The sequence below is a fragment of the Macaca thibetana genome, chromosome 19, assembly GCF_024542745.1.
Source record: "Macaca thibetana thibetana isolate TM-01 chromosome 19, ASM2454274v1, whole genome shotgun sequence".
NCBI lineage: Eukaryota > Metazoa > Chordata > Mammalia > Primates > Cercopithecidae > Macaca > Macaca thibetana.
The window spans coordinates 48077520-48104129 of record NC_065596.1 but is presented as its reverse complement, the minus strand read 5'-3'; the positions used below and the strand labels follow the sequence as shown (position 1 = coordinate 48104129).

The following is a 26610-nucleotide window of genomic DNA, read 5'->3' as shown; positions in this document are numbered from 1 at the left end:
TTTGGTAGCGCATGCCTATAGTCCTAAGAGGCTGAGGCAGGAAGATCACTGGGGCCCAGGAGTTAGAAGTTGCAGCGAGCTGTGATTGCGCCACTGCACTCTAGCTGGAGCGACAGAGCAAGACACTACCCTGTCTCTAAAAAACGAAAACAAAACAAAATGTGTTTTATAAGTGATTATAAAATGTGTTTCCTTAGACCAAAACTTATATAAACCATGATTTCCCATTATAATCCAATGGAAAAATTGCAATGCTTCTATTAGTGGTAACTTAATTTTGAAGTGTTAGATTGTGCCTGTGTTGGTTTCTTCGTTTTGATAAATGATCATTTATTTGGCTAACTTTGCCATTAATAGCTAAAATACTATTGCACATTTGGAATTGCATACTTTAGATAATCATAAATTGGGGAAATATTACTAATAAAATATCCCTGAATCATCTGGGTACATAATAATGCATTGTCAGCATTCACCAGTTGTTTGACGCCTGCAAATATGCACAGATGGACAGTAACATTTGCAGCATATTTGGGGGGTTTTTTGCATGAAATGGGCATTATTTTTTTAAGCAAAATATTATATTTTGGAATAAGTATGAGATGTGAGTGCCTGAGCAGAGATTTACAGCAAACATTATCAGGACAGAAAGCATGATGGGAGCACCCGATGTTACATTCTTCAGTTCATGCTGTGACCAGGCTCTGGCCTCATAAAAGGAAAAATATAATTTGTAAGTACAAGTCCCGTTTTTTGTTTTGGCTCTTTTATTTTTGTATTTTTTGAGACAGGGTCTAGCTTTGTCACCCAGACTGGATGCAGTGGACCAATCTCGGCTCACTACAACCAGTGCCTCCCTGGCTCAAGCGATCCACCCACTTCAGCCTCCTGAGTAGCTGGGGTTACAGGCATGTGCCAACACGCCTGGCTAATTTTTGTATTTGTTGTAGACACAGGCATTCGCCGTGTTGTCCAGGCTGGTCTCGAACTCCTGAGCTCAAGTGATCTGCCCACCTCAGCCTCCCAAATTGCTGGGATTATAGGTGTGAGCAACCGCGCCCAGCCAAACCCCATATTAAGCAAAAACTTGCCAAGTGATCTTTTAAAAGGCAAGGAATGAGTATGGCTACTGTGTAATTATCTGAAGAGTTTTGTTTTTTGGTTTTTTTTGTTTTTGTTTTTGTTTTGCTGGCATTTTAGTTTTTGTTTAGTTACCCAAGCCCCTAAAGCATTAAAGAACTTCACCTGTCTAACTTTCTAGTTCTTTACTTTTTATTTATTTATTTATTTATTTTTGAGACAGGGCCTCACTCTGTCACCTACGCTGGAGTGCAATGGCACGATCTTGGCTCACTGCAGCCTCTGCCTCCCGGGTTCAAGCTATCCCATCTCAGCCTCCTGAGTAGCTGGGAACACAGGCACACGCCACCATGCCTGGCTGATTTTTGTATTTTCAGTAGAGACAGGGTTTCACCATGTTACCTAGACTGGTCTTGAAATCCAGGGCTCAAGCGATCCTCCTGCTTTAGCTTCCCAAAGTACTAGGATTACAGGCATGTGCCACCGCTTCTGGCCCTTTACTTTCTTATAATAGAAATTTAATGGAGATAGTACCTGTAGATAGATGTAAAGGTATTGTTTTAGTCATCTACAGAAAGTACTAAGAAAAATTAAAACAAGTTACCATAGTCTTATGGTTGTTATTGGGGAAAGCCTGTGTTTGACCTGACTACAATATAGCCTTTGATAATTCTAGAGAATCTCGTACCAGGCCGCAATTTTTTTTAAAGGTAAACTTCCACTAAGTAGAAATAACAGATAAAATTGTGAGGGGGAGGGGGTTTTGAAGCTGTTGAAGTTTTTTTTTTTTAATTATTATTATTTTTTATTTTTAACCTAATGACAAGCCCACTAAGGATAACCATTCTTAATATCTGGTCTGATAAGTGGATTAATTCAAATTTATGCTAAGGATTTGAATTGGTAGAAATAAAACTGGACAATTTTATTTAGGGTCTAGATTATTTTTGAAATCCCCAATAGGGTAGTTTCTTATCTTTTGGTTACGTTTTAGGTCGTTCAAGCCCTCAGTTAGACCCTTTGAGAAAAAGCCCAACCATGGAACAAGCAGTGCAGACCGCCTCGGCCCACTTACCTGCTCCAGCACCTGTTGGGAGAAGGAGTCCTGTATCAACCAGGCCTTTGCCATCTACCAGCCAAAAAGCAATAGAGAATCAGGAGCACAGGCGAGGTAGAACTTTAGCTGTTTACTGTTCCTTAATTGACTGATCAATGTTTTCCGCTCACTTTATTTTCATTAGAAGGATTTACATCATATGAATGATCCCAGAAAATTAAACTGAACGTGATAGAATGTTCGGTCTTTCAAATTTGACTCAAAGTGTTGGTGGTGTGGGTATTGTTTTTTGGGCATTGCACAGGCTTTGTTTTGGGATTTTTGGTTTGTTTGTATGTAATTCTGACTACGGAAGTTTTTGATGATGTGCCCTGAGTTGATTTGACACTTTGCACGTCTTCTTCTATAGCTGAAGTACACAAAGTTTCAAGGCCAGAAAATGAGCAACTCAGAAATGATAACAAGAGACAAGTAGGTAAGTTCTTGGATCCGAAAGTCATATCCTATGCTTCTCAACAGGGAGAATATTTTAAATGTATGATACATAATTACTATAAAAAAAAGAAAGGTGGGGGTTGTGACTCTAAAGGAGGAGCACAGGGGAGTGTCACTGTGGTGACAGAACAGTTCTTTATCTTGATTGTGATGGTGGTTATGCAAATCTATATATGGTAGAATATCATAGAACTATGCATAAAGACATATCAGAAAATGAGTACATGTACAAACTGGTGACATCTGAGCAAGGTCTATAGTTTAGTTAATTAGATTGTGCCTGTGTCAGTTTCTTGGTTTTGATAATGTACCATAATTATATAAGGTGTGACTGTTGGAGTTTGGGAAGTTGGGTGATGGGCACAAAGGGCCACTCTGAACTAGTTTTTCAATTTTTCTTTTCTATAATTACTTGAAAATAAAGATTTTTTAAAATTTTACCTTTCTGGAAAAAAAATTCTACTTAGTGATAGACCTTTTTTCTTTTTTTTGTCTGAGACGGAGTTTCACTCTTGTCGCCCAGGCTGTAGTGCAGTGGTGTGATCTCGGCTCACTGCAGCCTCTGCCTCCCAGGTTCAAGTAATTCTCCTGCCTCAGCCTCCCGAGTAGCTGGGATCGTGCCACCACACCCAGCTAATTTCTGTATTTTTAGTAGAGACAGGGCTTTGCCATGTTGGCCAGTCTGGTCTCAAACTCCTGACCTCAGGTGATGTACCCACCTCAGCCTCCCAAAGTGCTGGGATTACAGACGGGAGCCACCACACCCAGCCAGGCAGTTATCTTTTAATATGTTCTTGAGTATTTCCTGCTAGTAGGATTTGTTCGTTTATATTTACATTTTCCTATGACTTCTACTTTTGTGGTTCTTATGTTTTGTGTCAGTTTCATGTTAGGATTATAAAATCGGTTTTCATTGTTTTCTATGCCTTTGGGAATGGAATTATCTTTATGTTACAAGTTTGAAACGTTTCCTCATTAAAATTAAGTCCAGAGGCAGGCACGGTGGCTCACACCTGTAATCTCAGCACTTTGAGATGCTGAGGCGGGCAGATCACGAGGTCAGGAGTTTGAGACCAGCCTGGCCATATGGTGAAACCGTCTCTACTAAAAATAGAAAAATTAGCTGGGCTTGATGGCGCACGCCTGTAGTCCCAGCTGCTTGGGAGGCTCAGGCAGGAGAATCACTTGAACCCAGGAGGTGAGGTTGTAGTGAGCCAAGATCGTGCCACTGCACTCCAGCCTGGGTGACAGAGCGAGACTCCGTCAAAAAAAAAAAAAAAATTAAGCCCAGATCCTGTTTTTTTTTGGTTTTTTTTTTGTTTGTTTGTTTTGTTTTTGAGACGGAGTCTCGCTGTGTCACCCAGGCTGGAGTGCAGTGGCCCGATCTCAGCTCACTGCAAGCTCCGCCTCCCGGGTTTACGCCATTCTCCTGCCTCAGCCTCCGAGTAGCTGGGACTACAGGCGCCCGCCACCACGCCCGGCTAGTTTTTTGTATTTTTAGTAGAGACGGGGTTTCACCATGTTAGCCAGGATGGTCTCGATCTCCTGACTTCGTGATCCACCCGCCTCGGCCTCCCAAAGTACTGGGATTACAGGCTTGAGCCACCGCGCCCGGCCTCAGATCCTGTTTTTGAATCAGTTAAGAGCTATAATTTTCTTTTATGGTTTTGTATTTTATCTGTTTTGTGATACATTCCAAAATCATTCATTTTATTAATATTTTCAAATTTATTAATGGAAAATGAATTATAATTTTACAGCTCTTCTAAATTGAAAAGGCAGTGTATAATCTACCTTATTTAGAAGATGATTGAAAAATAATCTTTCGTTTTAGAAACCTAGATATGATATTTTTAGATGTATATGTACTCTTACTTACATCATTTATATATATATATTTTTATATCCTCCCACCCCCTCCCCTTTTTTTTTTTTTTTTTTTTTTGAGACGGAGTCTCGCTCTGTCACCCAGGCTAGAGTGCAGTGGTGCTATCTCAGCTCATTGCAACCTCCGCCTCCTGGGTTCATGCCATTCTTCTGCCTCAGCCTTCCAAGTAGCTGGGACTACATATGCCATGGAACACAGAATTTTGTTTAATTTGACTCATTATATTTTACCTTTTTTATTCAGAAAAAGAGCTCCCCTCCCAAAATAAAATAACTGCCATACTATCTTTCATTGCCCTTCAAAACTCACCCCACCAAAGAGGTTCGTTAACAGAACAGTGAATATTCTTCCAGATTTTTTTTTGTAGATTTTACAGACACAGACATCTATACTATCCAAAACCCTTTTTTTTCTTTTTTCTTTCTTTTTTTTTTTTTTTTTTTTGGAGACAGAGTCTCGCTCTGTTGCCCAGGCTGGAGCGTAGTGGCACAATCTTGGTTCACTGCAACCTTCGCTTCCTGGGTTCAAGCGATTCTCCTGTCTCAGCCTCCTGGGTAGGTGGGATTACAGGCATGCGCCACCACGCCCGGCTAATGTTTCTGTATTTTTACTAGAGATGGTGTTTCACCATGTTGGTCAGGCTGGTCTCGAGCTTCTGACCTCATGATCCGCCCGCCCTGGCCTCCCAAAGTGCTGGGGTTATAGGCTTGAGCCACTGCGCCCAGCCCCAAAACACTTTTTTTAAGACAGAAGGATTATGGTGTAATTCTGTCTTGTGGCTGAGGCATTTTTAATAGTAGAGGTGAATGTTTTAAACATCCTGCTTATCTAGATTTATGTCTGGATATGCTGCTGTGGGGTTTTGTGGTTTGTTTTCTCAAACCCAGGCAGTTTGCCAAACCTCAGCAAACAGCATAAACCTGTCTGTTACCCTGTAGTCACTTCTCATCCTTGTCAGTATGTGTGGAGCATTTCACACAATTGTGATAATTAAACTCATACTGCTTTCTGCTCTGTATTTTTCAATTAACATCAAATATTCTTCCCTCTGGTTTTTTTTTTTTTTTCTTGTTAGTCATTTTTTCTTGTGTTGGATATTTGGGTTCCCACATTTTTCACTCTAAATTATGCTGCTTTGTATTGCTTTATGATGTCTCATATGATTGGCTGAAATTTTACTGTGTTATAGAGGAGAGAGAATGTATAGATACAGGAAGGCTTGAATAATGTGGAGCCATCTAGAGAGACACAGTAAAGATGGAGTAGGAAGTGTTCGGAGTCAGTAAGGATTGGTGCTTGTTTGTTTTTATCTGTGATGTGGAAATAACACCTATTTTCTTGAAATTTGTGCCAGTTAGTGTTTATTTTTCTTACTATAAATCTTGGTTCCTGTTATTCTTTCCATAAAAGGTTTTCTACATTTTGAGAACCCACTATGTGTCTGGCACTTCAGTGTGCCGGTGTTGGGGATATAGCAGTAAAGAAAACAATGCCCCTGCCCTCAGGAGCATATATTAATTTAGTGCAGAAGTCTCCACACTTGCCTGACTGTATACTCTGTCAGTAACACGCGTGAGTGTGGACTCCATAAATACAAATGTTTAGAAATTTTGTGTGAGCTATTCTCAGTCTACATAGTAAATATTAGTGAAACTTAATTTTTTATTTTGTATAAAAAATACAAATACAATAAAATATATAGAGACCTGTAAGCATTTCTGTTGTTGACTGTTGAATCTAAAGAGCACAATAGCAACATCTGTGCTAAACCAGGTATTACATATTGAATGTCCTTTGTATATATTCTTTTATTATCATAGCTCCAGGTGCTCCTTCAGCTCCAAGGAGAGGGCGTGGGGGTCATCGGGGCGGCAGGGGAAGATTTGGTATTCGGCGAGATGGGCCAATGAAATTTGAGAAAGACTTTGACTTTGAAAGTGCAAATGCACAATTCAACAAGGAAGAGATTGACAGAGAGTTTCATAATAAACTTAAATTAAAAGGTAAGCTTTGATTTTTCTATTCAGAAAATAATCTTATTTGATCTGTGAATTACGGATGTTTCTCAGATTAGGTGTTTTTATGTAATTCAGATTAGCTGTCTTGACTTTTATGATATGTGCTTTTGTTTGTCCTTAGAAGATAAACTTGAGAAACAGGAGAAGCCTGTAAATGGTGAAGATAAAGGAGACTCAGGAGTTGATACCCAAAACAGTGAAGGAAATGCTGATGAAGAAGATCCACTTGGACCTAATTGCTATTATGACAAAACTAAATCCTTCTTTGATAATATTTCTTGTGATGACAATAGGTACAGTCTTTAAAGCTGTTCTTTTGCTTTTATGATGTTGATTGAAGTGTAAAATGGTTTCATGTAAATTCACAAGATTTAATGAATACTACCATAATTGTTTTGTTTTGAGACAGTCTCACTCTGTTACTCAGGCTGGAGTGCAGCAGTGCAGTCACAGCTCACTGTAGCCTAAACTCCTGGGCTCAAGCAATCCTCCCATCTCAGCCTCAGTAGAGGAGTCTACAGTTGTACACTACCCCACCCAGCTAAATTTTTTCATGTTTTTGTAGAGATGGGGTCTCGCTATGTTGCCCAAGCTGGTGGTGAACTCCTGGCCTCAAGACCAGTCTCCAAAAGTACTAGGATTACAGGCATGAGCCACCACACCTGGCCATAATTGATTTTTTAATGTTTTATTTTGCTAAAAGAAAATATATGCTAAAGTTCTAAATTATTCATTCATAAGAAGAAATAACCATATACTTTTTTTTTGTTTAAGGATATATTCATATTTGAATATTAGTAATTAAAACAGAAGCATTTAGGTAATATCTAAGTAGGGCCTTTTTTTCACCCCTCTACATTGTAGTTCAAATGAAGCCAGAACCGAAGTGCTAATCTACTTTGAAGTTTGCTGATACCATAAAACTGCCAGACTGTAGTAAATATGGGTCCAGAAAATTGTCAAATTATTGAGAGGTTAATTAAAGGACCCAGTGTGAGGATTAACAGTTCTAGAGGTTCTCCTGCCCAATCCAGATTGTCCTTGTCCTTGTCCTTGTCCTGGCTGAAGTTTGGTGCCCTCTGGTGGCAGTTGTTTGCTTCAGTATAAACATAGATGGACATAGTTCTGAGTCCCATGATTGGCTGGATGACAGCAGCAACAATTCAGATACTTCTTGGGTTAATTGGTATCGGGTCCAGAGATTGGGCCAGCAACCTAATGGGGACCTAAGGGCCCACCTTCCATCTCTTAGCTTCCCAAGACAAGGCCTCCCTGTCTGACTTTACCTTCTTTTCCCTTGGGGCTGAGTGGAAAGCGAAGTCAATTACCAATCTCATTATATCTGAATTTCCATTATATTGGGGCTGTTACTATGTTTAGCAGGTTTATTTGCAAGAAACTAATGTCAGTCATGTTTTCACATGAAGTTTAACAGAATATTATAGGAACATATTGAACTCATATGCCTTGGACAACTTGTGATAAGAGTTTTTTTTGAAACGGAGTTTTGCTCTTGTCACCCAGGCTGGAGTGCAGTGGCGCGATCTCAACTCACTGCAACCTCCACCTCCCAGGTTCAAGTGATTCTCCTGCATCAGCCTTCCGAGTAGCTGGGATTACAGGCGCCTGCCACCACACCCAGCTGTTTTTTGTATTTTTGATAGAGACGGAGTTTCACCATTTTGGCCAGGCTGGTCTCGAACTCCTGACCTCAGGCGATCTGCCCCCTCAGCCTCCCAAAGTGCTTTGATTACAGGTGTGAGCCACCATGCCTGGCCAAGATGCTTATTTCTAATCAGCTTTAGTAATCACTTAGCCTTAATTTGGGAATAGCACTGCATATTTTGGCTGAGGGATATTCTTTTAAACCTGATATGCTGAAGATTATTTGCTTTTATAATAGAGAACGAAGACCAACCTGGGCTGAAGAAAGAAGATTAAATGCTGAAACATTTGGAATCCCACTTCGTCCAAACCGTGGCCGTGGGGGATACAGAGGCAGAGGAGGTCTTGGTTTCCGTGGTGGCAGAGGGCGTGGTGGTGGCAGAGGTGGTACCTTCACTGCCCCTCGAGGATTTCGAGGTGGATTCAGAGGAGGTCGTGGGGGCCGGGAGTTTGCAGATTTTGAATATAGGGTAAGTGTTCTTGTTAATGAATTCTTTGGGGTTGACATACATTTTACAAGACTCAAAACATTTTTGCTTGTTTTTGTTTTGGGTGAATTGTTTTGAGGACATTAGAATAATTTCCATTTTGACTTTTCAGTAGAGGATATACATGAGTCAGATGTGTATATAAAAACACTATACAAAAAAGGACAGTATAGTATCACCTTTGTTTCATGTTAACAATACACTTTTAACACCAAAAGAGTCTATCTAGAAAGCACATCCTCCCAGAATGGAAGGGCAAGCTCTAACATTTAATAGCAGTTAACATTTATATAGTATTTACCAAGTACCAGACATTGTATTAAGTATTTTTTACATATTAACTTATTTAAACGGCACATCAACTCTGTGAGGTAGGTTCTATTATTATCCCCATTTTACAAGTGAGGAAATAGGTATAGAGATATTAAGTAACTTGCGAAAGGTCACATAGCTAGTAAGTGATGGTGCTGGGTGTTGAGCCCAGCAAGTTGTTTCCTGAGTTACTACTTTTAATTTGGTTTTGTGGAAAACTCAGTACATTTTCCCTGGTTTTCTCCTTTCACCATGAACTTGAAAATGTTTCGATATATTGGCCTTCAGGAGCTGCTGCTAGAGAATTCTATAACTCTGTATAGTAGCTTTATGTGTATAATTTAGCTTTTGACAGATGTCTGTACATTAAGTCAGCATAGTAACTATCTCAGTTAACAGTAAACTATCTTAGTTTATTGATTTTAGAAGTAATGGAGAGGAAAGGCTGTACAGAAAGGATCAAAATCTTGTAAAGAGCTCCACTTGTAATAGCAACAGGCAGCTGGAAACAGAAAGACCTGTTAGCAGGAGTTCCATTGCCCAGTACTTAAAACTGGCCATTGTTGAGATCTCTCTGGAAAGAGATCAGTATTAATGGCTTTTGGACCTGCTCTATTAATTTTGATGCCTTTGATATTGTGCCATCACAGCCAAGACTGCCAAAAATTATACTCAACTCACCAGCTTATGCCATCCACCGTGGTGGCCTTATGCAGTTGCAGGACTTCTGACTTGCAAAATCCCCTTCCCAGCTAGGAGAATCTGTCTTAGGAACTCCAGAATAGCCCTTGCTTATCACCGTTACTGCCCTTAAGTTTGCCAGTGACACCTTGCTTACAGAATTCAGCAGTAGTATTTTCACAAATATTTTATTTGCCATCAGCTCCTCTGCAATATTTGACACTGACCAACCACCCACTTTGGGGTCTTTCTTCCTAGTCTTTAAAATACTCTTCTAGGTTTTCAATTTATACTCTTCCTAATTTTTTAATACTCTCCATTCTTTTTGGCGGGGAGGGCTGTGGAGGGTGGGGTGTCAGGGTCTTGCTCTGTTACCCAGACTGGAGTGCAATGGCATGATCATAAGTCACTGCGGCCTCAACTTCCCAGGCTCAGGCAGTCCTCCCACCTCAGCCTCCCATGTAGCTGGGACTACAGGCACGCACTACCATGCCCAGCTAATTTTTAATTTTTTTGTAGACACGGTCCCACTCTGTGTTGTCCAGGCTGGTCTTGAATTCCTGGGCTTAAGCAATCCTCTCACCTCAGCTTCCCAAAGTGCTGGGATTTTAGGTGTGAGCCACGGTGCTTGTTCCATTCTCCCTTTGTAAGCCTGTCTTGGACCCTATATGTTTCTGCACTGCATCTCTATCTTCACTGTCCTGTCAGCTTAACCTTCCTCAGACTGACCTCATCATCTTCCTTCTCTCCAGTCATCTCAGCTCTGCCTCCTCCCAGTGTTCCATGTTGGCTCATGGTATACTGCCCAGGCACTAGAGGTATCCATGATTATGGCCTATTGCTATGTCGTCACATTTATTCCTTTGAGATGTCCCTGTCAACTACCATGATAACCCACCAGTTGGGCTTCAGACCTTCATCTCTCTTTACCCCCACTTTAAGGCAGATCAGCTGTGTTTTGAAGAACCTATGACAACTGCTTGTTGAAGACCACATTGAGCCAGCTTGGTTTGAGAAAAAGTATGTTTAAATTAGACTTGGATCCAGATAATAGCAATAGTTACTAGTATGACCTTTCAGACCCTTAGTTTCGACATTTGAGGATAAAGAGTTGCACCATTTATTCTGAAATACACCTTTTAAAGATCATTAAACTTTCAGAGTTGGAAAACATCTGAGAGGTCTGACCTGGTTAAAACATAAACCTCTTCTGCAGTATCTCTTATAGGGGGTAGGAGCTTACTCTTCCCAAGGGCATCCATCCCACCCCAGGGATGTTCTAATTGTTACAATCTCGGCTGGGCATGGTGGCTCACGCCTGTAATTCCAGCACTTTGGGAGGCCAAGGTGGGGAGATCACCTGAGGTCAGGAGTTCGAGACCAGCCTGGCTAACATGGTGAAACCCCGCCTCTACCAAAAATATAAAAAAAATTAGCCAGGCGTGGTGGCACACGCCTGTAGTCCCAGCTACTCAGGAGGCTGAGGCAGGAGAATCGCTGAATCTGGGAGGCAGAGGTTGCAGTGAGCCGAGGTCATGCCACTGCACTCCAGCCTGGGCAGCAGAGCAAGGCTCCATCTCAAAAAAAAGAAAAAACAAACCTTCCATGTAGTAACTGTGTGTGCTCCATGTACTTACTAATACAAACGTTTTTTTGACATCATGTCACACTGTTTATCATTTTGAGCCTTTTGTAAAACTCCTATCACATATATTGCAGAATTGAAAATGCATTGTCGTAGTTATCTGCATGCATCTTTGTCTACGCTCCTGTAATACTTGACAGATAGTCGAGCCTCTGCTTAGGTGTTGCCAGGAGTGATGGACTCAGCGAACCCTCAGGCATGGCCCAGTGTTTACGAGGCTCAGTTGTGACATTGCAGTCCCTGCTCTTCTTAATCATGTGAGGATCCCACTTGATGTATTTGGCCTCATTCCTCATTACCCTTTAACCTTTAACCTATCTGATTCAAGCAGATGAGAACCTCTTGGCTTTAGTGAATATGTATTCTACTTTTCTTTCCACCACAACACTCAGCTCAACAATGGAGCCATAGTGGGCTTGAAGTAATTGCTTATCATGTTGATTAGGAATTTGCCACTCCAGCCTTCAGTGAAGCCAAAGGTCTGTCAGTGTGGCTAGCCCTTGATTGTTCATTCCAGAGTTGCATAACCCTTTCATCTGCCACTAGAGCCCCGACCCCAGCAGCCCTACACCTCCTAAATTATGAAATCATTTCACCTTGCACCTTTAAAGGTAGAAAATGGTGAGTGATCACTGTACATAAAGGAAATTTACCACTGAAGATTAAACTCATATCTGAAACATCTAACACTTCCTCCCAGAGATGGACATGGATGACATTTTCTGCAGCTTTCATGAAATGAGTTGGCTTAATTTTTTGTGCTATATTAGCATAAGTCATTGTAGTTTGGGGGTAAGCATAAACGAGATTGGTTGTTTAATGAAAACATGGGTAAAGATAAAAGCATAAAGTTTTAGAATCGTTAAAAGAACCAGCCAAACTAGAATCTCTGCACTACCACACTCACATTAGATGATTAGGAGACTAAGGACCCCAAGAAGTTAATTGTGTGATTGAGGTACAAGCTAACAAAGCCAAAACTCACTCTCTTGACTTCTGGCCTGATTTTCCTTAAGGGTAATGTTGGAAATGTAGGCCAGTGCAATGGTTTACACGTGTAATACCAGCACTTTGGGAGGCCAGGGCAGGAGGATTGTTTAAGCCCAGGAATTCAAGGTCAGCATGGGCAACATAAGGAGTCCCTATCTCTATAAAAAAGTTTAAAAATTAGCTGGAGTGGTGGCACATGCCTGTAGTCCCAGCTACTCAGGAGGCTAAGGCGGGAGGATCACTTGAACCTGGGAGGTCAAGGCTGCAACGAGCCATGATTGCACCACTGCACTCCAGCCTGGGTGACAGAGCAAGACCGGTCTCAAAAAAAAAAAAGAAAGAAAGAAATACAAACTTACGGTAAGTTTGGTTTTATGGTGTTTCCCACCCCTTTCCCGTCCCCCGCCCCCCAGTTTCTTTTTTGAGGTGGGAATGAAGATCAGGACTAGGATTAATAATGTAACTAGCTCCTGTTTTATATGCTGCTGTCAGGGAGGTTAAGCCACCATGGTGGGTGATAAAGATTGCATCTATGTTTCTTCAGATGGGGTCCAGAGACAACAAAGTGTCTGAATGACTCAGCATAATGTTCTCTCTCCTCTCCCCCTTTCATTTTCTCCTTTCTCTCTCTCCTGTCCCCGTCTCTTTCTTTTTTTTTTTTTACCTTTCAGAAAACCACAGCTTTTGGACCCTAAAAGGTCTGGACTGATCGTACTGCTTTCTGAAAGGTAAAAAAAAAAAAAAACAAATACCTTGGGAGGTGTGAAGGTTGGCTTTGTGGGGGACAGCAGGTTCATCTTTTAGCTCATTGCTGTCAACTTATGCCATACCGTATGTATTTCAATTTAATAACATTGTGCAAATGTTTTAGTGTGATATACACAGATGAAGTTAAGTCTCACCTAGGAAATGTCTGTTTCTAACAGTTGGAGTGAGAATCAGCAGTAAAAATCAGGTATATAGTAGCAACTGGTCTAGAGGAAAATAAAAGCTCTTGGCTCCCACCCTTTGTACACGCCTTTAGTTTAGGGTCAGTCTCACTGGAAATCTTGAGATTTTTATTGCTTTCTCACTGGTTACTTTTTAAAAATTCCCCAGTCAGCTTTCCGCTTTTCAGAACTTATTTTAGATTTAAAAGTTATCCCTTTAAAATTGATTTTTAAACCATTGCTTCCTCCTGGCATGAAATTTTGGAGAGAAATGTTATACTGTCTGGGTATTTTATTGCCTAGTAAAGACATCAAAGACTTGGGGATTTTATGAAACTTGTTTCAAAGTATGTTGACAGTTGTATTTGATGAATTTGACTACTGAGTTGAGGGTTTAAGTTCTATCACGGCTTTTAAAAAATTATTAGGGAGAACAACCAAAGATGAGGAAGTACACCTGTATTTTGGGCTGGGGTTCACCGTTACTTTAACCTCTACTGACTGGAAGATGCAGTCAACAATGAGGTACTACTGAGTATGGAAGTTATAAAAAGACTTTCGTGGAAATCAGTGAGAGATTTTTCTATGAAAGTAAAAGGGGGGTATATTTAAAGATAATTTCAAATAAACTTGAGCAAAGTAAAAAGAAATACGCCAATAATTTGGAACATGAACTAAATTTTTTTTTCTTTTTTAGAAAGACAACAAAGTTGCTGCATAGTCTACAAACAAGTCTCTGAAAATAGGTGAATTTCTAGCTCTTCATGGTCCTGAAAATTGATTTCAGTCTTTGCGAAGAATGAAGAAGTGAATTCGCTGTACATTTGTCACCAGCACTGGGTTTTTGTTTTTTGTTTGTTTTTCCGCTTAATTTCAAAGATAAAATGCAGTTACTTTTGGGGGTGGAAGGCTCATCTTAAAACATGAGCATTAAATCTATTTGGAATAGCAGAAGGTTAAGTAATTTCTTACGTATAGTTAAACTAAAGCAGTACTTCAGTGGGACTTACAAGTATTTTTTCATCACTGAAAGGTTTTTTTTTAATCACTAAATTGTATTTGGCAATTGCAAGTTGCCTGCAGATAGGGCCGTGATACTGTGTTTTGAGCCACAGAAGGTAATGTGTGTGCGTGTGTGCGTGTGTGTGTGTGTGCGCGCGTGTGTGTGTGTGTGCGCGCGCGCGCGTGTATCTCTTTCCTCCTTTCTTTTGGGGAATCCTGTAATATGAGGTAGCTTATTTCGTCAATTAATTAGGGTGCTGGATGGTAGAGAATTTTGTCAGTCAACTATGTACACACAGTAAATACTGTTTCTTAGGCAAAGGTAACTTTTTTATATAGTTGTAAAATTCCATTATATTCCATTGCCAAAGAAACATTAAGAACTTTGTATAGCTGTATAAAAAGCGACTAATTTTTTAAAGAATAAACATTTTAAAGTCAGCAAACATACTGTGTCCTTGCAGAAGTTGATGTGCTGAGCAGCAGCATTATGGGTGGGTCTTTTTTTCTTAGTTTTCCAGGCTTAACATTTTTGATTTTGTTTTTTAATGTTTGGAACATAAATGAAGATTTGATACATTCTTTCATTATCTAAAAAGGATTGATTATTCATGCTCATTGTAAGAACTTCATTTTGTAGCAAATGGCATATCACAGGATCTGTCCAGATAATCGATATTTTCAATATACAAATGTAAATAATCATAGATGAGAATGTACTTAGCTGTATTTTCAAATCAGTAATCCTCCCCACCTTTTTTAGGACTTTAAAACTAGGCATCAATGAATCTGTTTTTACTATTATGCCTGGAATTTAGTCATGATACCTTGACTCATTCTGTCATATTTCAAGAGGATTCAGAGTCCTTGAAATTACTTTGGCAGCCTGTAACACACGGCAACACTGGTCCTTGGGCCTGTGACCCACAGATGACTCAGTATAGAGTTCGTTGCTAATTATAAATTACTAGTGAATCTTTTTGATATTTTAAGCTCTAGTGGGAAAAATCTGGCCACTTTCATGTTTTTATGAAGGCCATGGAATAAAAGGATCCAAAGATTTAAATATTTTTATCTAATATTTTGATTGTTTTATTAACTTTCTCCTTAAAACATTCAGTAGTGATAAAGATACAGAAACTGCACTGTAGGAGAATTGGAATATTTAAGGCTGGTTGATATTTTTTATTTTAATTTTATATCTTTTGTATAGCTCTACAAGGCAGTGTTTTGTAATTTGGTTTCATTATTAAGATCCAGTACTTGGCAGCCATAGTTTAGATAATATTGTTTAGTGCTGTTTGTTTGCATGTTAACAACAAAACCTTTTAGAGGACCCACAAATCATGATATTGAACACATTTCTGAGGCATTCAGAGCATCAAAGCAAGTACCATGGCAATACATGTATAGACTGTTTGAGATGTCCCAGGCCAATTTCAAGAAAGAAAACTGTAAATACTAGTTCTACTTGCTCCGAAAGTATGAGTTCATGCGTTTTCCCAGCCCTCTGAATCACTGACTGGGGCGTTTTGTGCCCCAACAAAAACTGGCAGCATGGCATACCTGCAGCACACCTTACAATATTAAAGCAAAGTTTTTATTCTAAAACAGAATAAAACTGTTCAATAAAAAATGCTCGTCAAAGTTCTTTCTCTTTAGTAACACTCTGTTTCAGTAGGAACATAACGAAAGGCATCTTGTAAATGGAAGAGCGGAATTATGATGTTTGTATTCCCTGTAATAACTATAAATCAGTTACTTTATTTCTAAGATTGAGTTATTGTTGCAGATGTTTAGGGAAAGCTAAGAGCCCCTTTCTTCCCCTCCTGAGTGTAAATAAAATACTTCTGAGATCAGATCCGTGACATGAGGAGACTAAGCCAACTAGGCACAGGCCAAGCTGGAAACAGCAGCCGGAACACACTCCCTGTGGGCAGACGCCTGCAGAAGATGCAGAACCTGTCTATTCGAATGGTTCCCTCCAAAAGCTGGGCTTCATGTGAGGGTGGGGCAAGAGCTCGGGAACGGTAGTGCGGCACAGTGGCCCTCTGTCGGGTTGGCCTGACATCCTAGGAGCACAGTCATCCATTGCTTAATAATAGCGACATGTTCTTATTTTTAAATGACAATGAGTTCTCACTTCGTCGCACAGGCTGGTCTCTTCACTCCTGGGCTCAAATGATCCTCCCATCTTGGCCTCCCAAAGTGCTAGAATTACAGACATGAGCCACCATGCCCGACCATGACACATTCTGAGAAATGTGTTAAGCAATGTCATCATTGTGTGAACGTCAGAGAGTGCACTACACAAACCGAGATGGTATGGCCTACTGCACACCTAGGCTATGTGGTATAGCCTGTTGCTCCTCAGCTACAAACTGTACAGCATGTTACTGTACTGAATACTGTAGGCAGTCATAACACGGGTAAGTATTTCTGTAATTAAACACATCTAAACATAGAGAAAGTATAGTAAAAGCAGGGTATCATAATCTTTGGGACCACCATCGTATACGCAGTCCCTCGTTGACCAAAACATCATTAAGTGGTGCATGAGTACTGAGGAATGTGAGGGGATATGTTTTGGTTGTCACAATGACTGGGGATCACCACTGGTATTTAAAAGGAAGGGCCCGGATGGTAAATGTCCTATGCTGTGCCACACAATAAATTATCCAACCCAAAGTGCAGTAGTGCCCCTCTATTCTGAGAAACAGTGGCTAAAGTCCCTCCACATGGAAAGACAGTAAGTGAGAAATTATTTCCTGCCAACTTGAAAAATAAAAAAATTTACTGCTTAGGAAATTGTCCGCATGGGAGTATTAATATAAAGGGAATTTACTTCCCGTAGCACTGTCAGTATTGTAGAAACATTATCACATAGGAGTTAGGGCTTCATCCTGTTCTCTATCAATGCTTCACAAATCTCTGATCAGAATCTACCGAGGAACTTTTCTAAGTACAGATTCCCAGGCCCAGAGAGTCTGATTCTGAAGTTCCCTAGTACAGCAGAGCCCAACATTTTTGGCACCAGGACTGTTTTCACCAAAGACAGTTTTTCCACAGACGAGTGGGAGGGGGGATGGTTTTGGGGTGATTCAAGTACATAATATTTATTGTGCACTTTGTTTCTATTATTACATTGTAATACATAATGAAATAATTATACAATTCACCATCATGTAGAATCAGTGGGAGCCTGAGCTTGTTTTCCTGTAACTAGATGGTCCCATCTAGGGGTGATGGGAGCCAGTGACAGATCATCAGGCATGATCAGTGAGTGCGCAACCTAGATCCCTCACATGCACAGTTCACAATAGGGATCCCAATCCTGAGAATCTAATGCTGCTGCTGATGTGACAGGAGGTGGAGCTCAGATGGCAATGCTCGCTCGCTCGTCAGCCCGCCTCTCACCCGCTGTGTGGCTGGTTCCTAACAGGCCACGGACCACAACCGGTCTGCCACCCAGGGATCAGGGCCCCCTGCTCCAGTAGGTCCTGGGAATCTTATTGGTCCCACAGGTAGTTGTGATTAGCTAGGTTTGGGAAGATGGCTGTACAACACCAAAGCTGGCTCCTGCTTTGGGGGTGTTGGTACATTTTCCACAGTAGGATTATCTTAGCATTTTTCCCATCTTTCCAAACCCAGTATATCCAGATTGTGACTGGGGCATGAAGAGAGGGACGGGACTAAGTGTAAAGGAGGGAACGGTTTTGCAGGATGGAATCAGGGGAAATGGGGAGGTTGAGACTCGCGTTTCCTCCAGAGTTTGGGTGCTTTGAGTACTGAGTTTTATTTATTTATTTATTTATTTATTTATTTATTTATTTATATTCCTGGCATAGGGTTTGTGTTCTTTCTGTCTCTTAATTTTACATGCCAGTTGTCCCTGCCTCTGTGGATTCTCTGCCCATCAGAGAAGCCGCTCTTTCTGCAGGGCCCGTCTGTTCACAGCATAGGCTGAGAAGCAACTTCTTTTCCTAAGAAGGGCTACTTAGGCCATCTAATCACATCTGGATTCGGTGTGTTGCAGGACCCCCCTGCCCTGTTAGTTCAGAGACGAAGCTGTTTTACATAGTAAAGGTGGGGAGAGTGTCATGGTATAAAGTAATCGAGGTGAATGGTCGCTTCCTGTGGGAGCGCAGGTGTCATCAATTTGCTTTAGTTGACTGGTTTGGGGGGATTTTTTGAGATGTCACCCAGGCTGGAGTGCAGTGGTGCGATCTGGCTCACTGCAACCTCTGCCTCCCAGGTTGAAGTGATACTCCCCCCAAGCAGCTGGGATTACAGGCGTGTGCCCCTACACCCAGCTAATTTTTGTATTTTTAGTAGAGATGGGATTTCACCATGTTGGCCAGGCTGGTCTTGAACTCCTCACCTCAAGTGATCCATCTGCCTCAGCCTCCTGAAGTGCTGGGATTACAGGTGTGAGCCACTGCGCCTGGCCTGTTCTGTTTTTAAAAGATAAAAAGTATTAGTAAAATTGGAATCAAATTTAGGAAAGTATCGTAGTACCAGTAATCTGTCAATCTGGAGATGCTAAAAGGAGATTTGCTTAGCAGGCTGCCTTGGCTTCTCCCAAGATGGAGAGACGGACAACTTCTTGGAAGCAGTGTCCTCCAAACAGAAATTGATCAAGGAAGGGAAGTGGGAAAGAGAGCTTTGAGCAGCAGAGGCTTGGAAGCCAGCCAGCCAGCAGCCAACAGCGCATGCGTGCATTGGGAAGCTAGTGGTCCAGGGACCAGGCATTGCCCCTGTGGGATCCATCCCAGCCCTCTAAGGAGTGGTGCAAAAGTTCTTATCCTGTTTATCGGAGTCAGTGTCCAGAAAAGGAGGCTTGCGGTTTGAGACATCTATAAATCTGGTTCTGAGAGCACGAGGTAGGACTCTGAATCCTATGTGGTTTCTGTTCTCCGTGACGGTACAGAGCTGTGAGCCATGGTAGGGTGTCCTTAAAATTCCAGTTCAGTTCACTAGTTAATGAACTTGGCTGACTGATAAAAATATTTTCAGGTTTAGCTCATAAGCATATCAACGTAGACCTGAATATAATTCCAGTTCATGAGTGTTGATTTTTTTGAAAATGCTTTAAAATGTCCTGATGCCCATGTTGTGGTTTATAAACAAAGCAGGTCTGTGAGGCCAAAGCATATTTCAGTTCAATAGTAAGGCTTTCTTAGAAAGAATGACTCATAGTCACTCAGAATTGAGTCGCACAGAAACAACTGAGAGCAGACAGCAAGGAACGCAGGGTCCAGAAGGTCCAGCCTTTCTCTCCAGGCTTGAAGGGTTAGGGAAGATCGCCAGCCTTGAAGAGGGTATGAGAGGCCTGGGCCCAGGTGAGACTGTACTGAACTCCAGTAAACGGTGTACAGTTGTTCCAGGACAGAGGACAGGAACATGTTTACTAGGTGTCTGGAGTGCATCTCTGTAATCCTCATACGCACTTAATCCAGATAATCCTGGGATGCCAGCCTCACGCAGGATCATTGATGAGAATGCAAATCCCAACACTGCAATTCAGGATTTTGCTTGTGCTGAAAGCATTTTGTCAACGTTTTCTTTTGGGGTTAGCTGGGTGACAGTTCTCCCTTGCTGTATTGCCAGTACTTAATAGTGTTTCTTTGACTGAAAGTGGATATGTGGAACATTGTAGACTGCAATTTATAAAATATAATTAGGTATATATTTTCATTATAAAAGTAATACATGTAAAAATAATGCAGGCTTCTTGTCTGATTGGATGGTATTTTTAAAAAGAAACAAAGAATGCAAGCAATGTAGATTTTTTTTTTTTTAAGGAGAGAGAAGAAAAAAAATTCTCTAATCCCACCACTCAGAGCTGACCATGTTTTTGTTTTGTTTTGTTTTGTTTTATTTGTTTGTTTGTTTTGAGACGGAGTCTCGCTCTGTCACCTGGGCTGGAGTGCAGTGGCTGGATCTCAGCTCACTGCAAGCTCCGCCTCCTGGGTTTACGCCATTCTCCTGCCTCAGCCTCCTGAGTAGGTGGGACTACAGGCGCCCGCCACCTTGCCCGGCTGGTTTTTTTTTTTTTTTTTTTTTTTTTTTTTTTGTATTTTTTAGTAGAGACGGGGTTTCACCGTATTAGCCAGGATGGTCTCGATCTCCTGACCTCGTGATCCGCCCGTCTCGGCCTCCCAAAGTGCTGGGATTACAGGCTTGAGCCACCACGCCCGGCGGAGCTGACCATGTTAACACTATTTGGGTATATATTCTGTCTGGCGTTGTTCAGTACAGCAAAAGTGGATTTGGCCGGGCGCAGTGGCTCATGCCTGTAATCTCAACACTTTGGGAAGCCAAGGCAGGCAGATCACTTGAGGTTAGCAGTTCCAGACCAGCCTGGCCAACATGATGAGACTCCATCTCTACTAAAAATATAAAAATTATTAGCCGGGCATGGTGGCGGGTTCTTATAACCCCAGCTACTTGGGACGCTGAGGCAGGATAATTGTTTGACCCCGAGAGGCAGAGGTTGCAGTGAGCCGAGACCATGCCATCACACTCCAGCCTGGGTAATAAGAACGAAACTCTGTCTTAAAAAAAAAAAAAAAAAAATTGGCCGGGTGTGGTGGCACGTACCTGTAATCTCAGCTGCTCGGGCAACTGTGGCACAAGAATCACTTGAACCTGGGAGGTAGAGGTTGCAGTGAGCCAAGATCACGCCACTGCTCTCCAGCCTGGGCGACAGAGCAAGACTCCGTCTCAAAAAAAAAAAAAGAAAATAGCCAGCTTTTTAAAATTCATTACCATTGTTTTATTTTTGAAGTATAATATGCATCTAGAAAAGTAGATGGCCACAGTGGCTCACGCCTGTAATCCCAGCACTTTGGGAGGCCAAGGCAGGAGGATTGCTTGAGCCCAGGAGGCTGAGGTTGCAGTAAGCCATGACCACACCACTGCACTGCAGCCTGGGTGACAGTCAAAAAAAAAAAAAACTCCACATCTCTAAATGGGAAAATCTGAAGGTCTCGATCTGCTGCCAAGGGTCATTGGCCGCGTCTTTTGAAACATTTTTATCATGAAAGTGTCATGTGGTTATAGGAAATGAGCTGCTTCAAACAGGTCCTCACTAAAGACCAATGACTGGCATTGCCTGGGCAACATAGGGAGACCTTGTTTCTACTATTTATTTATTTTTTATTTATTTATTTATTTAGAGACAGAGTCTTGTTCTGTCGCCCAGGCTGGAGTGCAACGGCTTGATCTGCGCCCACTGCAACCTCTCTGCCTCCTGGGTTCAAGCGATTCTCCTGCCTCTGCCTCCCAAGTAATTGGGATTACAGGCATCCGCCACCGTGCCTGGCTAATTTTTGTATTTTTAGTAGATGTTGGCCAGACTGTTCTCGAACTCCCAACCTCAGGTGATCCACCCTCCTCGGCCTCCCAAAGTACTGGGATTACAGGCGTGAGCCACCACGCCCGGCCTGTGCAAGTAATTTTTTAAAAATTAGCTGGGTGTAGTGGTGCATGCCTGTAGTCCCAGCTGCTTGGGAGGCTGAAGCAGGAGGATCACTTGAGCCAGGAGGTTGAGGTTGCAGTAAGCCCTGACCACACCACTGCACTCCAGCCTGGGCAACAGAGCAAGACCCTGTCTCCAAAAGAAGAAAAGCACACATCATAATTACCTATGTAACCAGCACCCAGGTTATAAATCAGATTATTAACAGTACCCCAGAAAGCCACCAGACTCCCTTCCAGTAGTCCCCATCCCTTCAAGGCAAACTACAATCCTGACTTCTGACACCATAGATTGCCTTTGGTGTTTTTTCTTTATATAAACGGAATTACACAGTATATACTCTTGTGTTTGGCCTCTTAGCATTGTGTTTGTGGGATTCATCTCTCTTGTTGCATTTGGCTGTGGACTGTTCATTTTCATTACAGTATAATATTCCATTGTGTTAATAGACCACAGTTGCTTCTTTCTACTGTTGATGCCGTATTTGGGTGGTTTCTAGCTTCTGGCTATTAAAATAATGCTGGTACTGTTTTTTCCTTCGGGAGAGAAGCCAGAACTAGAGTGGGTGAGAGGAATGCTGACCTAGCCCTCTTGAGGACTTGGAGCATAGTGAACCGTGTGGTAGTGCCCCGCTTGTCACTAACCATAAAGTACCATAAAACCCTTATGTACGGTAGACATAGATGTAGATAACCGTATATATTAGAGCAGATCCAGAGTTAATCCTCCGTGTGCCTAGCTCTGTCCCCTAAGGACACTGCTCCCCCATTGCCCTTACTCTCTGGCGGCAGTGGAATATGTCTTGTCCTACAAAACTGTGTTCAGGATGTGGACGTGGCCTCCTTGCTTCCCTGCTGATAAAAACTCCTATCCCAGTGAGGTTCATGTGATCCCCTCACTCTCCTGGTGATGACCATTTAATGACCTGATCTCTGCCCATCATCGTGAGAAGTCTGATACCCGTCTTCCTCTTCCTCTCCCCTTCTGTCCTATTCAAAGTGACTTCAGCTGTTATGTGATCTACCCATCTGTATTGGGAGTCCCCAGGGTAATCACACGCATGGCTATGATATATTACAGTGACAGGATGCAAAGCAAAATTCCCAAAGGGAAAAGATACGTGGGCAAAGTCTGGAGGAAACCAGGCTCAAACTTACAAAGGGGACTTAGAAAGTAGAACCTCACAGGACGTGCTTAATTCCCCCAGCAAGGAGTTGCAACAACATGCGTGGAATGTTGTCTACCAGGGAAGCTTCAGACTCAGTTGCCCAGGGTTTTTATTGGGGGCTGAGTATGCAGACACCTTCTGCGTGGCACATGCCAAAATTCCAGGCTCCCAGAAGTAAAGCACAAGTAAACCACATTGTTTACAACAGTCTGGTACAGTCTGGATGCAGCGCACCACTCTTAACCAGTTCTGGGAATGGTGGGAACCCTCCTGAAATCCAAATGTTAGGCAAGAGCCAAACTTATAAGCAGGTTTTGTAAATGACAGCAGTCAAACCTGCTTCGTTAACTCCTCTGCACACTCGCCCACACCCTGGGTTCCTTCCTTGTCCTGTGACCTTTTCCTGTCGTCCCCTCCTACCCAAAGCTGTAGACACACCTGGACCTTGTCCATCAACCTCAGCTGCAACACCTCCAAATCACAGATTTAGATACCCCACTCTTTGACCTTCCAGCTGTCTTGCTCAAGAAATAACTTAAAAAGAAAAAATTAGGCCGGGCGCGGTGGCTCACGCCTGTAATCCCAGCACTTTGGGAGGCCAAGGCGGGCAGATCACGAGGTCAGGAGATCGAGACCATCCTGGCCAACATGGTGAAACCCCTGTCTCTACCAAAAATAGAAAAAATTAGCTGGGCATGGTGGGCGCGTGCCTGTCATCCCAGCTACTCGGGAGGCTGAGGCAGGAGAATCGCTTGAACCCCGGAGGCAGATGTTGCAGTGAGCTGAGATCGCGCCACTGCACTCCACCTGGCAATAGAGTGAGACTCTCTCAAAAAAATAAATAAATAAAAAGCAGTGACCTGACCCATTCCCTTTCTTAGTAACTGTTTTTAGCCTGGTGCAGAACTCCAGGTCTAGAATCTTTATACTTTCTCTGACTTTATTAGTTCCCTCTTGCTTTCCCCACCACCATCTCCAAGCAGCCTAAACTCCGTGACTCACTCCTCATTTATCTTGCAAACACCCTAAACTCCCTTGCTTCTCTTTTGAGCTTCTTTTTTTTTTTTTTCGAGACAGAATCTCGCTCTGTCGCCCAGGCTGGAGTGCAATGGCCGGATCTCAGCTCACTGCAAGCTCCACCTCCCGGGTTTATGCCATTCTCCTGCCTCATCCTCCTGAGTAGCTGGGACTACAGGCGCCCGCCACCTCGCCCGGCTAGTTTTTTTGTGTGTGTGTATTTTTTAGTAGAGACGGGGTTTCACCGTGTTAGCCAGGATGGTCTCGATCTCCTGATCTCGTGATCCGCCCTTCTCAGCCTCCCAAAGTGCTGGGATTACAGGCTTGAGCCACTGCGCCCAGCCTGTTTTGAGCTTCTTATGCTCCTGCCTAGAGAAACTTCAACCCTGAAAGCATCGTTCATCCACATTGTCAATGTCTTCACCCAGAGGATTGAGTCCTGAGGACAAGAATCACAGTTGAGCAAATTAATGCCACTGTAATTCTGATTACTACCCTCAACCTTGGCCCTGAACTTTGCCATCAAAACCAGGTATATTTCTGTAATCACCTCTCTGCAGTCAGCAAGTGCTCTTGCCATCTATTTCAAAGACAACTGGTGGCTGTGGGATGAAAACAGTTTCAGACGCTTACCACACTCTAAACCAGCCTCATCTGCATCCCAGGCCCTATTAAAAGGAGAAAGGGGCTGGGTGCGGTGGCCCATGCCTGTAATCCCGATACTTCAGGAGGCTGAGGTGGTAGGATTGGATTGCTTGAGGCCAGGAGTTAGAGACCAGCCTGGGCAACATAGCGAGACCTCATCTCTACAAAAAATTTAAAAATTAACTGGACATGGTGGCGCATAACTGTAGTCCCAGCTTCTTGGAAGGTTGAGGTGGGAGGATCACTTGAACCCCAGAGATTGAGGCTGCAGTGAGCTGGCTATGATTGCCGAGACAGGTAAATCGCTTGGGCCCAGGAGCTCGAGATCAGCCTGGGCAACATAGTGAGACCCCATCTGTAACCAAGAAAGAAAAAGGAGATTATCCTGGGGATCCTACACCTCCCTCCTGTTTAACTGTCAGGATTCCTGAAGTGAAGGCAGACTTCACTTCTCAAGCCACTTGACCTATTCCACTGAAACAGTTCTTAGTAAGATCACCAACAATCTCCAGTGAGCCTTTTGTTTTGAGACAGGGTCTCACTCTGTCACTCATGCTGTAATGCAGTGGTGTGAACATAGCTCACTTCAGCCTCCTGGGCTCAGGCGATCCTCCCACCTCAGCCTCCAGAGCAGCTGGGACCACAGGTGTGCCACCACGACTGGCTAATTTTTTAATTTTTTGTAGAGACATAGTTTTGCCATGTTGCCCGGGCTAGTCTCGAACTCCTGGGCTCAAGCGATCTGCCTGCCGCAGCCTCCCAGTGCTGAAATTATGGGCATGAGCCACGGTGCCCAGCTCTGTGTATTATCTTGGTTTTGTTTTTGTTTTTTACAGTTTTTTTCCCCAGGAGTTTCTGATTGGCTCTCGGATGTTCTCTGTTACTGGGAATTTATTCCACTCTCCTTGTGAGACGGAATATCGCTCTGTCGCCCAGGCTGGAGTGCAGTGGCCGGATCTCAGCTCACTGCAAGCTCCGCCTCCCAGGTTTACGCTATTCTCCCGCCTCAGCCTCCCGAGTAGCTGGGACTACAGGCGCCGGCCACCACGCCTGGCTAATTTTTTTTGTATTTTTTTAGTAGAGACGGGGTTTCACCGGGTTAGCCAGGATGGTCTCGATCTCCTGATCTCGTGATCCGCCCGTCTCGGCCTCCCAAAGTGCTGGGATTACAGGCTTGAGCCACCGCGCCCGGCCGCATTTCTTCTTTGGACTGTTTTTTTCTGTACAGCTTTTCGGTTTTCCTGGAGTTTCTAAATGTTCGTTCTTCCTGGTGTGTGTTGCCTTTATCCTATTCTCAAGTTTTTCCAACTCCTCAACCATGCTATGATTTAGTCTACAAAATCTCCTTTTTTTCATAGAGACTGTTCTTCCATAACCTCCCACCATTCTGCTAAGATCCAAACAGGCCAGGCGCCGTGGATTATACCAATAATCCTAGCACATTGGGACGCTGAGGCAGGCAGATCGCTCGAGCCCAGGAGTTCAAGACCAGTCTGGGTGACATAGTAAGATCCTTGTCTCTAATAAAAAAGACAAAAAGAAAAAAAATTGAAAAAGATAAATAGGCCGGGCGCGGTGGCTCACGCCTGTAATCCCAGCACTTTGGGAGGCCGAGATGGGTGGATCACGAGGTCAGGAGATCGAGACCATCCTGGCCAACACGGTGAAACCCCGTCTCTACTAAAAATACAAAAAATTAGCCGGGCGTGGTGGCGAGCACCTGTAGTCCCGGCTACTCTGGAGGCTGAGGCAGGAGAATGGCGTGAACCCGGGAGGTAGAGCTTGCAGTGAGCCGAGATTGCGCCACAGCAGTCCAGCCTGGGCAACAGAGCCAGACTCTGTCTCAAAAAAAAAGATAAAGATAAATAAATAAATAATAAAACCCAAATATATTGCTTCCTGGCGTCAACAAAGTCACGATCCCGGGATTTTGCCGTCACTGCTCTCCTGGGCTAGAATTACAGTTACTGGCACCATGTTTTCCATTTCTTTGTTTACGGGAGTTTCTCCTTAGGGAGCTTTCTAGACAGTAAGGTCTCTGTCACAC

At 42.8% G+C, this 26610-nt stretch overlaps 2 protein-coding genes across 4 annotated transcripts in view; one reads left to right on the top strand and one right to left on the bottom strand.

Annotated features, from left to right (window-relative positions):
* LSM14A (LSM14A mRNA processing body assembly factor) overlaps positions 1-14696 on the top strand; it is a 59415-nt gene extending 44719 nt beyond the window's left edge. Inside the window, exons 5-11 of one of the 3 annotated variants that reach the window (XM_050768471.1) lie at positions 2075-2251; positions 2547-2612; positions 6341-6523; positions 6660-6831; positions 8442-8673; positions 12991-13047; positions 13946-13987. In XM_050768471.1, the coding sequence (XP_050624428.1) occupies positions 2075-2251; positions 2547-2612; positions 6341-6523; positions 6660-6831; positions 8442-8673; positions 12991-13014 (854 nt within the window). In that variant the 3' untranslated portion in view covers positions 13015-13047; positions 13946-13987. Of the gene's footprint in view, positions 1-2074; positions 2252-2546; positions 2613-6340; positions 6524-6659; positions 6832-8441; positions 12497-12990; positions 13048-13945 lie in introns of those variants that run through there. The other 2 variants (XM_050768470.1, XM_050768469.1) reach the window with 2 other exon arrangements.
* The window catches only part of PEPD (peptidase D), an 873572-nt gene extending 851073 nt beyond the window's left edge, over positions 1-22499 (bottom strand). The window contains exon 1 of the mRNA XM_050768467.1: positions 22496-22499. The gene's annotated coding sequence lies outside the window, so the exon portion shown is untranslated. The remainder of the gene's footprint in view (positions 1-22495) is intronic.
* Between the last annotated feature and the right edge of the window lie 4111 nt (positions 22500-26610).